The following is a 13063-nucleotide window of genomic DNA, read 5'->3' as shown; positions in this document are numbered from 1 at the left end:
GTCAGCATAACCAATGGTCAGGGATGATGAGAGCTATAGTCCACGTTCACCACCCCCTTCACATAGGAAAGCTTGATGAGAGCTGTACCTTGAGGCTAATTCATATAAATTCTGTATATTGGCTTCTTAAAATGCAACTGTTAGGCAAAAGGTGCATGTAAAGTCCTGTCTTCCTAGTCTAATCCACCCTTATGTGGGGGCATGCACACAATGTGGAATAGGGACTGCTTTATTAGGAATGCTCCTTTTTCTCACCACATTGTTTTCTTCATATTGTCATTGCATGACTGTCTACACCAGAAATGGTTCAGATCAGGTGATGTACAGCTAGGAAAAAGTACAACTACATATGTACTGCCATTTACCATATGGTAGCTTATCATAGGCTGTGTACATAGTCTCATTAACTCTACATCCTCCCACTGCTGGTTTAGGAAATAGTGTACACATGATGATAGCTACGCTTCAAATCTATCCTGTCATTTCTTATGAAATACTGTGTTCTGATGCGTTTCCCCTCAAACCAGCTTCAATCTGAATTGAGAAAAAGAATCTGAGTTTTAAGCCAGTGATGTGTAAACAGCTATAGACAAAAGTGCTGCTTGCAGCTGTAAAAGAATGCATGTTGAAATATATTGCTGCAACTTATCAAGCTATAATAGGGTTATTTATAGAGCTCAGCCTTCATTTAAAATCTCAAGAAGCACACATAAGAGCAAAAGTAAGGAACAACATCCAATGGCATAAGGAGAACATTTCTTCACCAACCAAGGGGAGATACGGGATTATATATTCTTTTCTTCAAGCCACTTTGGTGAGCTTGATGTCTCCGGAGATTTGTAAAGCTGTCACCCTTTGCATAGGCTGCACGCGGTGAGTGAAACTGCAGAGCTGACGTCCATCAAGCAAGACCCGAATCTGCTGATGCTCGCACAAGAGCTCCATCTGAAAAAAACAAATTAGATCCATGGGTGGCAGGGGCAGAGCCTGACAGCAATCCCAATAAAGTTGGGCACCCACAAAATAATGAGTCGCAAGCTTATTGATTTTAATGGGACTTGATTATGCGTAGATGCTTTTGAAAATGAATTGGAAATACTACACTGGAAGTCCTACTTAAATGACAACCATATTTTATTATGACTTGACAGCCTAGTAATATCTTCATAAATAAATAAATGGTCTTCCTTTTGATCCTGTAAATACAGATGGAGCAAATAGAGGACATGTTTATTACAAACACGACCACAACTTTAGTCCCAAGCTCCTATAGTTAGATGATCAGAAGAGTTGAAAGAGAAAATCTGCCTGAGGCCTTGGAGAGCTGCTGTCAGTCAAAGGAGATAATAATAATAATAATAATAATAATAATAATAATTTATTATTTATACCCCGCCCATCTGGCTGAGTTTCCCCAGCCACTCTGGGCGGCTCCCCATCGAGTGTTAAAAACAAGACAGCAATACAAAACTGAGCCAGATACAATACAAAACAATACAATACTGGGCCAGAGGGTCTTAGGCAGTTTATATCATTATCTATATATCTGTCTCCCATACTATCAAGTAAAATTACCTTAAATGATTCCCCTGCTGTAAATGGGAAGTAAGGAATGGTCTTTTCCTCTTTACCCCATTTCCCACCAATCCGTGAATTCCGGACAATGGATTTCTCAAGAAAGCTGACCGCAAGCAACAGCCCAATGTCCAGATTGGCATCCATGGGGTCACAGAGCAAAGTCACTGAAAAACTTGAAGGAATGAACATGTGATAAGTAACAATTCAGCAATCTAACATGATAGTGAGCTCAGTTATCACATGCCATGGCATTATAATGTCATATTTGTTTCCAGGGTGAGTATGGCCTAGTCTAAGGATGTGAAACCTGTGGCCCTCCAAATGCTGTTGAACTGCAGCTCCCACCGTCCTTCACCATGGGCCATGCAGACTGGGGTTGGTGGGAGCCCAGCAATGTCTCTGGAGTGCCACAGGTTCTCCAACCCTGCATTAAATGCTTACCTCCAGCTGCAATTGGAGAAAAATAGCTAAACTGCACTGGCCTAGATCCTGAAAAAGCATTATGAGAGCTGTCCAGAAACATACATCAGATCTGACACGGAGCCTGCCTTTTTAGTGTGACATCATCATAGAGCTCTGTAAGAAACAGCACAGATATATGCGGCGATGATGCATTGAGCATGGCTACTCAAGCAAATTTTAAACAGCTCCAGACATGCAGATTAATTTTCCTTCAGCACCAGGGATGATGGGATAGCTTTTTGCAGTGCACATAAAGCAGCAGGCCAGATTAAAGGGACAAGGCAGAACAAAACAGCAACAGAAGGAAACAGCTGGGGGCTACAGAAGGAGTTGGTTCCCGCTTTCTGCCTACTGGTAGGGCTGGCCCTGTGCATGGGACATTATTCTGGGAATGCCTCCTCTGGGAACAGCTATTTCTCTTCCATCTTTGCATCAGAAGTGTTGGAATGATCCAGTCAAACAAACAATTATAGCAAAATTACGACCCATTTCCCTTGCCCTCCCAATGGGAAGGATGGAAGCACACAGCACTGGCTCATGCGGAGGGGCAATAGGGAGCCTTGGTGACAGTAGAGGCAATTCTGTGATGAATCAGGATGATTCAGTGCTCCAGCCACAACTGAAGCAGAGATGGGTCAGCAGGTTTACCCATCCTCAGTGAAGGCGAATTGGAAGAAGCATGCAGAGTTCCAGCAGGCAGCCACCTTTCTGAGTGATTACTTTGGGTTCACAGGAGACTTAATTATGGAATCATAGAATATTAGAATTGGAAGGGACTAGTGTCTGGATGTGTGAGCTAAGAATGGTCAGTTATGCTCTGTTGAGCTACAGTGCTCAAAAATAGTGAATTATGTTCAGTGCTTCTCTGATGTTCTCCATATTGACAATACCATCCCTCCCTTTTTGCCCAGCTAATGCTATTCCTCAATAGGTCTGCACCTATGAGCAATTATCGCCAGATACATCCATGAAGCAGCTGCTAGAATGCCGGCTGACACACTTGCCTCTTGGGGGCAGGGCATATTACCCCCATAATAGTGATTTTCATGGTTGGCCTTAGTCCTCCTTTAATCTCACCGACGTATTTCTCCACCTAATGGAGGAAACAATAATTCTGAATATGTGTTTGAAACTGACATCTGTACAATAAAATACAAAGCTGCATATTTATCTATTACTAATAGTAATACAGGAGTTTTCTTCCTAGGTGTACCTGTCTTTTAAGCTTTGCATTAAAAACAACAACATAGAAATCTGTCTTATACCAAGCCAGACTATTGGTCCATCTTGCTCAGTACTGGAATAATGTAACTGGCAGTGGCTCTCCAGGGTTTCAGACAGCGGACAATCCCAGTCCTCTCTGGAGATGCTGGCATTTGACCCTGGGACCTTATGCATGCAGAGCAAATGCTCTACCTACAACTGAGCTACAGCCTTTCATCCAAAGAGCCACCCTGTAGGAGAAAGGAAAATGGATGTGAAGCTCAAAACTTTTAACTGGAGTTCACTGAGGGTTACACCCAGACAGCTGTACACAAGAGTGCTACCTTGGACTGTAGGTCTTGCTGAGGATTGCACTGCCTCATGAAAGCATTCCTTTACACCTGGGGCCCACCATGTGGGCACTACATCATTTTCAGACAGCCCCCTTGGCACTTGTCAAGGCCCTGACCCCTCTCAATTTTTTAAAGTAGTATTTTGGGCTTTTGGTTGGTTGGGGAGCTGACTTTTAGAAAGATTGCCTGCTTTTTTTTGTCTCGGCTTTATTTGGGGGAGTTTGCGGGGAGGACTAGGTGTTTTGCATGTTATGGGGGTGGGTGAGCATCACCCGTTTTTCTTCCATGAAATGGATATTTATGGTACCTCCAACAGTTCCAAATGTACCCTCAAGCCCGAAAAGGTTGAATAACCTCGTTTCACACTTGGGTTACTCTAGACCAGGGGTAGGCAAACTAAGGCCCAGGGGCCGGATGCAGCTCAATCGCCTTCTCAATCAGGCCCACGGACGGTCTGGGAATCAGCGTGTTTTTACATGAGTAGAATGTGTCCTTTTATTTAAAATGCATCTCTGGGTTATTTGCGGGGCCTGTCTGGTGTTTTTACATGAGTAGAATGTGTGCTTTTATTTAAAATACATCTCTGGGTTATTTGTGGGGCATAGGAATTCATTCATATTTCTTTCAAAATATAGTCCAGCCCACCACATGGTCTGAGGGATAGTGGACCGGCCCACAGCTGAAAAAGGTTGCTGACCCCTGCTCTAGACTTAATAAATGTGTAGTGAACAGTCAATGTAATACAATGCTTACAATGTCAGACTGGAAATGGAGACCTGTGGCTGTGTACACACAACATATATTTAAAGCACATGACTTCCCCCCAAAGAATCTAGGAACTGTAGTTTATTAAGGGTGCTGGAAATTGTTGTTCTGTGAGAGGTAAAGTGCTCCAAATGTATGGTGTATACACAGCCTCGGTGTTAAATCCTAAGCTATGAAGCTCAATAGGTGACCCATCTCTCTCTTCCTTAGCTACCTCAAAGGGCTTTTGTGAGGATAAAACTGCAGGGGAGGACACAAGCGATGAAATGGGAAATGCTGCCCCTGATCCTAAAGAAAGTGTCGTCTCCACTGACTTTCATTTCCAGGAAGCCAAACCCTAGGTAAGCACTGGAACTCCTGGAATTTCTCACCACTCAGAGATTGGGGTAGCACATAACAATATGCCTCTTATTTCAGAACTATTGTTTTTTTATTTATATGCTAAAGCATGGTCTCTGGTTGTAAATACTTTGACAGTTTTTGAAACATTACAGCCTTCCTCCCACCCTACACCCACTGCCAAATCCTGTTTAAGAGAGATGGCTACTCAACTGGGATAATGCACCTGTGGCCCTCCAGATGTTGATGTATTAAAATAACCATTGGCTATGCTGGCTGCAGCTGATGGGAGCTCTTGAGTCCAACAACATCTGGAGGGTCAAAGGTGCCACATCCCTTGCTCACTAGAGGCATAGCAATCCTTCATTGAAACCTTCTTGAATACTCCAAGGACAAAACCACTAATCTCGTATTCAGGCATAACTTTGAACTCTTTCCCTCCAGTCCTTTGGAGAGATGGAGTGAGGGGACCTATCGCATGAATACTTGCTAGACAATGAAAAAGCACTGATCACAGAATGGAATGTAATCTGGAATGTTTGAAATGTGTGTCCAAACACCTCCCAGAGCAATTATGAGCAGCTAGTACAAAAATGTACTGTACTGGATGACTCTTAAGCTGTGCACATGACATTTTATTCTAGAATCAAAGGAGACTGAGTGCTTGTTTTTCTCTACATAGTACACAAACAATCTAGATCTACTATTTGCTCCTGAAAAGTGCTTCATTCCAAAAATAAAAGCTCCTTGCAGATTGATTCTGTACTGCACCACAATGCCTGCACAAACACCAAGCCATTTGTAGCACAAAAATATAGTGTTTTCTCAGTCCGGAATTGTTCATGCTTGTCTTTAGCATGCTGCTTTCAATCTAGATTGATTCCTGGCGCTGCCATCCACAAGGATGGGTGTGGTTACCTGATATGCATTTTTAAAAAGTTTTCATGACCATCATTGGTTATGCTAAAGCCTCACAGTTGCAAAACATTTTCCATTTTCAATTTAACCAGTTATTTCTATAGAATCTTAATCTTAAAATGCCATCCGTAGAAGTACTTTGCAGTAGCTTTTCTTGTGCAGCCTGATTCTCAATGGATTTACTCAGAAGTAAGTCTCACTGCATTCCGTGGCAATTTATTATTATTAAATTTATATCCTGCCCTTCTTGCCAAGGTGGCAAGTGATTTTTTAAAAACGAAAAATAAAAATGGACTTAAAACAGTTTCAAACATCTAAAACAATCATGTTATCTCACAACTAATAATTTCATGGTTGGCAGGAACTGCAGCCTTGACTTACACCTTTCACTGACATAGTCACTTAAAATGGGTAGAGAATCGCTTGGCTTATTTACAATATGGTAATTGGGGGAAATGTATGCTGCTGTACTTGCAAAGGGTAACAGACTGGTTTCGTTTGTCTCGCCTCCCACTCTCTGAGCCCTCTTTTTCTGCTTCTGATTTCAATGCATCAGAAGCATTTAATAGCACTCTGTCTGAACAATGTGGATGCTGCAGCCAAACAAAGACATTTACGGGATTAGCACTGGCAGGCAAATCCATATCTGATATTTTTTTCAGGATTCAAAGAGATGTAACATTAAAATGAATAAGTTAAATAAAAACTCATTCGCCTCTTCCTCTTTACATACTTACACAAATAAATAGGCTTGCAAGAAAGTAGAAAGTAGGTTTTTCAAAACTTACGGTTGTGCACCTGTCATTTTCCGTCATGTTTTTTTTTTGCCTGTTACACTCAGGCCTTCTTAGAAGTCTATGGAAAAAGTTTTGTTCTTTTCCTGCCTATAAGCAAAACAAACAAAAGAGCCAGAATAGAGGATGTAGTGGGGAACATTATCTCTAGCAAACACCAGTTAGACACCACCCATGCAGATAGCTGAGTCACACAACAGTCAACATCTTCAGATGGATGCCGGACAAAGTAAGAGGGAAGAATATTTGACATAATGCTTTGGGAATAGGGGAATTTGTTCATTTTGCCATTGATCAACCAGTAAGTTTCAAAGACTGGCTTCAGAGGTGCAAAAACAACAACAGTTTTTATACACATATAATAGAGGATATACTTGTACCCTTGTCACAAACAATGGCATATAAATAAATAATGCCTGGAAGTACATGAAATTCACTGTGTTGAACAGCACTAAAACTGACAATAAGGCTGAAATAAATTAGTTCACGATCAGACCTGAATGGTGAAGTAAACGGCACCCAATGAAATGAAAATTTAACAAGTTTTTTCACCCTACACATCACAATCCTATACAGTCAGAAGCAAGTAACACTCAGTTCTGCAGGACGTACTCCCAGGTATGAGAGATTGCAGTCTTCATTGACCTAAAGAGTTATTTGCTATTAGAAGCTCTAATAATAAACACTATAAAAGAGTCACCTCCCTCCAAAGGGACTAGATGCATTCACATGTAATGTAGGTCCCACAAAGGTATTTCCTGAAATATACCAGTCCTGGATTCTCTGAACTGCACTGCAGGGTTGTAGTAAACTACTGTACTCTCTTCCACCCTCTTAGCAATATGAGTATAACAATATTAGACCACTTTGCCATATAAAATATCCAACATTCTCTTAATGATTAATTTTATTAGCATTAAGTATTGGCATGTTTACTGTTTAATATGTTTGCAAATGTTAGGGTGACCCATTTTCTTGATGTAAAAGATGACTTGGAGAGACTTACTACCTTTTGTTTTTGGGTGCACAGGCCCAATCACAGCTACGCAATAACCCTAAATTTCAGAATTGTTTTCTATAGGGCCACAACCATTTCTCTGTTGAAGTCGCCTCCAGACTTCAAGATGAATCAAGACGTTCCAGACAGTAGGTGTGTCAGTCTAATATTTTAGTCTGTGTGCTCTGCTTTCCTAAATGTCAGTCACAGCTATTACTTGCTTCATTGGCTAGCAACATTAAAATATGACAGTAGGCTACAGTAGCTGTTTTTAAAAAAAGAATGGCTCGGAAGGCCTACACGTTTTGCCTGATGAGACACTAGCTTATTTTATTTTATATAACGAAAGCTAGGGATCCGGCCAGCTAATGGAATAAAGGAGCACCGTATGGTAAATCTGGGTAAATCCCAGCCAACCGAACTAGAGAGGATGAGGGAGAACGTGATCTTCGGATGAATACAAAATTTTAAAAATCAGTAAATAAATTGTACGTTATGCGGACCACGAGCGCCTGTCTTTCCAGACATGTGATATTTTTGCCCGCTTCAGAGATGGCAACTGTTGGGCTTCGTTGCCCTAGAGAAAGATGGCGTCCCCCTTGCCCAATAAGCCGGTTGTTCCGCCTGTCGCTTCGATCACCTGATTAGCTTTTCAACATGGCCGCGGCAACCGGACTTGATTCTGTCTGGGAGTGCAGGTAGCGCTGATGACAGTAGGATAAGCTCCTGAGGCGAGGCGAGTGTATATTGTACTGGTGGTTGGACCTCTCTTCCAGGTGGGTCCTATGCTCGACACGAGTTGCTGGTTCGCTACCTGCGCTGCCTTTGCATGCCGGGGGAAAGTATGCGGAGGGTGGGGGCGAAAAGGAAAAACTCCGCTGGGTGAGAAGAGACTCGGAGGAGGACGCAGGAGAGCCTCCTGCCGGGGGTATTTAGGCGGAGAAGTTCACATGAGATGGGCACGGCAGCTTGCTTGCCGAGACGAGCGAGGAAGGCACTAGTAGACTGTTGCGGGTGGTTATTTAAATATAGCCAGGCTTTTAAATTAACAGTTGCCCACGTGATGAGAGTAACCTTTTAGCAAAGTTGTCAAGTATAAAAAGCAGCCACGGAACGTCAGTGCTACATTCCTTTGCCCTCTTTGGAGTTAGCTCTACTGAGCTTGTTTGGTGGGACGTAATTCTGAGTGAAGGTACCTACAGTACTTTTAAGCTTGATACTTGAATAGTAGTGCCCCTCAAGGTACTTCTTTAAGAAACTGAAATGTGAATTGGAGCAAGTTGCATGATCAAGGGGGGCTTGATTCATCATAGAGCAGCTGGGCAAAGTTTATTTGGCAGTGGAAAGTTTCCCACAGAGCAGTTAAGTCGAATGTGGCACCATAAGAACTGTTCAGATATAATAAATGAGCCTTGCTTTATTAATGAGTCCACTAGATCAGTGTTTTTCAACCTTTTTTGGGCAAAGGCACACTTATTTCATGAAAAAAATCACGAGGCACACCACCGTTAGAAAATGTTAAAAAATTTAACTCTGTGCCTATATTGACTATATATAAAGTAATTCTCTTGAATAGGAATCAAATAAACACAAAGAAAGTATTTTATAATTACTTTATTATGAAATAGTAAGTAAACAGAAATATGAAAAATTATAAAATACTTTATTCAGTGCGCAACCTGGGCCTGTTTGGCTGAACACAAAGCTGATATTCTGGCTGGAATCGAACGTTGCGGACCGTTCTCTGCTCAGCGGGGATTGATCCGCTGATCCCCGCTGAGCTGGCGGATGACAGCTCCGTCTCCGCACTGTGTGCGGAGAGGGAGATGTCAGAGCCCCGCTGCTCTCTATGGGGAATCGGATGAGAGCGGACCGCCTGTCCGCTCTCATCCGATCCCATCCGATCTGATCCCCACCCAGGACGGATGGAAAATAGGGTGGACACAGTCCGGCACCCGCCTAGTGGGCGAAAATTTGACTTTTTTTTTTAAATCTTTCGAATTTTTCAATTTTTCCCACGGCACACCAGGCAACATCTCGCGGCACACTAGTGTGCCGCGGAACAGTGGTTGAAAAACACTGCACTAGATGACTTAAAGTTTTGGGGGTTTTTTTAACCTGCAGGAGTAATTCTTGCTGGGCTAAAAGGTTTTGCTCATCTTAATGCAGAATTTGCTAACCCTCTCTAGCTCAGGCTCAACCCCACCCCCCTCAGAGATTTCCATATCCTCACAAAGATTTAACCCCTTTTTATTGTTTCCCTTGCATCCATACTGTCCCCTGTATTTCCACTCAAGATCAGCTTAGTCTCTCAACTTGTTATTGTTAGGCCTGAGGGAAGGCTAGACACCTGCAGTTTCCACTTTCCTGTTTTCACTCTCATCTGTTTACCTGCAAATGTTTTGACGGATTTTCAGTGGGCAAACAAGACAATTGCTATTCTTGTTATTTTATAAAAGTATTTGTTTGTTTGTTTGTTTGTTTATGTGGACAATCAAGTATATTAGGTTAGTTGTCTGTCCTGCTAGACATTCTAACTTTGTGTGGGGAAAGACTAAAGTTCCACTTCTAGACATGAATCTTTCTGTAAATTTCCATCTCTCATTTTAGGAAGTGCATTGTAAGTGAATGTTTGACAGATATGATTTAAGAATAGGATCTGATGAGTTCTAGTCTTTTGTTTGCATTTTGAAGCAGGAAGATGCATCCATTTGGTAAGGAGGAATCTGCATCCCTGGAACGGCTCTTCTGGTTTTTTTGTGATTGTGTGAAGAGGGAAGACTGGGAACTTGCACAGGCCTGCATTCCTCAGTTACACCGGTGGCAGGAAGATGGCTGTGAAAAAGTGGAAAGGATCCTTCATGCTCTAATAGTCTGCCCTTCTCATCTGAGGTGAGCACTACATTGACTTTTGGTAACTAACAGTTGAAAGTGTGTGAAAAAGTTGCAAGTTTTAAAATATTACAGTGTAGTCCTGTACATAGATGCTCCAAAGAAAGCCCCATTATTTTCAGTGGGGCTTATTCCCAGGTAAGCGAATGCAGCCTTAAAGTATGTTTTGAGTGTGTTCCTTATTAATTTCAAAAGGGTAGCAGTGTTAATTTTTTGCAACACAAATAACAAAGGTTATTGAGTAACAAATTTATTATGATATCGACTTCTGTCAACTCCAGTTCACCATTGGATACATGAAGTGTTATCCTGAATAGCAGGAACATAGATATTTGTAGAGGGGAAGAGTGATTGTGAACTTTGAGGAAAGAAGGAAGTGGAATGCAGAAATGTGAAGATGGTAAGAATTACATAACAGGGACCATTCACAAAAAACAATGTTTGAAAACACAGGTATCCTGACATTTGTAAGTCAGTTATCACAAATGATTGTGGCAATTCCATAGACAAGCAATAGTACTGAACCTCTTGATATACTGCCATTTACTGCTTTCATCTTGTAGTCTCCCTTTGAATTTCCTTTGTTCAAGAATGGATTCGATTGTGGTAGAGCTTTGAGCACCATTGCTTTGGGGGGTTATGAGCTGCTCTTGCTAGGGCTGCAGTTCAAAGCAGTTCAAAAGTTACTGAGATTTCTAGATAAATGAATTTAGTATGGAAAATGACTAATTTGGGGATATCTCCTTGTAGGTGTGGATCGAACCACAGCCCTCAAAAACTTGCTTGGTTTTGGCTCCTTGTTTTGCAGACGTGGCTTGCATGGGAGCAGGTAAAAAAAATCTGTTCCATTCCAGATAAGAAAATAAAAAAGGTAAAGGTACCCCTGCCCGTACGGGCCAGTCTTGACAGACTCTAGGGTTGTGCGCCCATCTCACTCAAGAGGCCGGGGGCCAGCGCTGTCCGGAGACACTTCCGGGTCACGTGGCCAGCATGACAAAGCTGCATCTGGCGAGCCAGCGCAGCACATGGAAACGCCGTTTACCTTCCCGCCAGTAAGCGGTCTCTATTTATCTACTTGCACCCGGGGGTGCTTTCGAACTGCTAGGTTGGCAGGCGCTGGGACCAAGCAACGGGAGCGCACCCCATTGCGGGGATTCGAACCGCCGACCTTTCGATCGGCAAGCCCTAGGCGCTGAGGCTTTTACCCACAGCACCATACTTCTGTCCTAAGTTGACAAATTTTGTAGCACCCAATGAAATTTGAGAATTGCTGCTGTTTTAGTAATTACAAAAAAAATTGGAAGGCTATTAAAAAAGGCTTTGGCTATGACCAGGCATAGGCAAACTCGGCCCTCCAGATGTTTTGGGACTACAGCTCCCATGATCCCTAGCTAACAGGACCAGTGGTCAGGGATGATGGGAATTGTAGTCTCAAAACATCTGGAGGGCTGAGTTTGCCTATGCCTGGCTATGACTGTAACATTATGCTCTTCTTCAATTAGTTTGATAGTGCAAGTCCTGTTGATATTCTGAATGGATAGGCCACAATGCAAAATAGCTAGCTCTGTTCAAATAGCAAAATGATGCATATAATGATGCTTTCTTTTCAATTCTTGTAAAACGCCAGTGGCAGTTCTAAGTTTTTGATGTTCCTGCCCTTGTTCATTGAAAGGCAGACTGACTTGCAGAACTTACACAGATATAAATTCTGTCATGGGGATAAAGTGATAAGAAAATCCTCTGCTTCGTTTCTGTGTGCTAAGTAGCTGGCATAGTCATAGGAGTTGACTCAGTAAGAAAGTTGGCAGTCTTACTGAACCAGTGGGCAAAAACATTCTTTTAGATTTGGCAATGCCCCCCGCCAAAAGCACCACCCTCCAGCTCTCTGCAAGGTTCCCATAAATTGTTCCCTTAGATTGTAGCTGTCATTTTTTAAACTAATTGAACCAAATATTTAGTTTATAAGTACTGGCAAGTAAAAGGTGTTGGCTGAATGCCTGTCTATTTGAAATTAGTCTGTTTGAGCAGGAAGTATCAAAGTAGACTGGGAAATAAGTTGCAATCTCTCCCCAGCTCCTAAAAGCTTTAAAGCATCTAAAATGTCTACCAAGAAGCTCTCACTAGATATACCGTACTTTTCTGTATATAAGACTAGGTTTTTTTACTCTAAAATAATGTTAAAAACAGGGGTCGTCTTCCCCCATTTTCATCAATTTGAGTCCCCCAAAATAGGGGTTGTGTTATACATGGGGGGGGGGTTATACACAGAAAAATACGGTATTTTATTTGCATACCTATTCTAATACATATTCCAATTTCTTTTCTCTCTCTCCTCCAATCATTCCAGAAAACAGTTCCAGAAGCTCTCCAGAGAGAAACTGAGTTCTTGCTTCTCCTAGAAGAACTAGAAAAGGATGTCTCACATGCTGTTCTAAAGGTGTGATTGCTTCTTGAGGGTGAACTTGGTTCAACAGGTGTTACATTTAATGTTGCTCTTATGTGTGCAAAGCTCGTGTATGAACAGCGAATTCAGCTGAGCAGTACAGCCCTGAGATAATTCCAACTCCTGGAATTCATATGAAATGTGGGGTGATCCAGCAGTTAGCTGGCTGTGATTCAGATGAGCAGTCACCACTTCAGTTGTTGGTCCGAATCCATGCCTATTTAAGTGAACTTTGTGTGGCTTGTTAAAAAAATATAACCTATGTTACCTAGTTTTCTTGAGTGTTTTGATTGCCATCTCTATGGATGTTTGCCAGCGA

The 13063-nt window shown here is 42.1% G+C and overlaps 2 protein-coding genes and 1 long non-coding RNA gene across 10 annotated transcripts in view; 1 reads left to right on the top strand and 2 right to left on the bottom strand.

Moving 5' to 3' along the window:
- Positions 1-635: 635 nt before the first annotated feature.
- LOC308485637 (galectin-related protein A-like) lies at positions 636-8186 on the bottom strand. 5 transcript variants are annotated; one of them, XM_081021510.1, is made up of 5 exons: positions 8050-8186; positions 6407-6502; positions 3045-3133; positions 1576-1750; positions 636-945 (listed from the first exon to the last, which is right to left on the bottom strand). In XM_081021510.1, exons 2-5 carry the CDS (start codon positions 6431-6433, stop codon positions 802-804), a joined length of 435 nt encoding a protein of 144 aa, XP_080877636.1. In that variant the 5' UTR covers positions 6434-6502; positions 8050-8186; the 3' UTR covers positions 636-801. The 5 variants fall into 5 exon arrangements, with proteins under 5 accessions (XP_080877636.1, XP_080877637.1, XP_080877634.1 ...); XM_081021511.1 differs by lacking the exon at positions 8050-8186 and adding an exon at positions 7913-8006; XM_081021508.1 differs by lacking the exon at positions 8050-8186 and adding an exon at positions 7902-7952.
- Positions 8047-13063, top strand: part of ZFYVE26 (zinc finger FYVE-type containing 26) — a 44797-nt gene continuing 39780 nt past the window's right edge. For 3 of the 4 annotated variants that reach the window (XM_081020266.1, XM_081020265.1, XM_081020263.1), the window contains exons 1-4: positions 8047-8185; positions 10104-10301; positions 11052-11130; positions 12649-12738. In XM_081020266.1, coding sequence (XP_080876392.1) covers positions 10111-10301; positions 11052-11130; positions 12649-12738 — 360 coding nt within the window. In that variant the 5' untranslated portion in view covers positions 8047-8185; positions 10104-10110. The remainder of the gene's footprint in view (positions 8186-10103; positions 10302-11051; positions 11131-12648; positions 12739-13063) is intronic. The other variant, XM_081020264.1, reaches the window with a different exon arrangement.
- On the bottom strand, positions 9009-9497 carry LOC308473182. The gene is made up of 2 exons (XR_013983965.1): positions 9389-9497; positions 9009-9070 (listed from the first exon to the last, which is right to left on the bottom strand). It is a non-coding gene; the product is annotated as an uncharacterized lncRNA (long non-coding RNA).

Source organism: Podarcis pityusensis (assembly GCF_964106645.2).
Source record: "Podarcis pityusensis genome assembly, chromosome: 1".
NCBI lineage: Eukaryota > Metazoa > Chordata > Lepidosauria > Squamata > Lacertidae > Podarcis > Podarcis pityusensis.
This window is presented reverse-complemented; position numbering and strand designations above follow the sequence as displayed.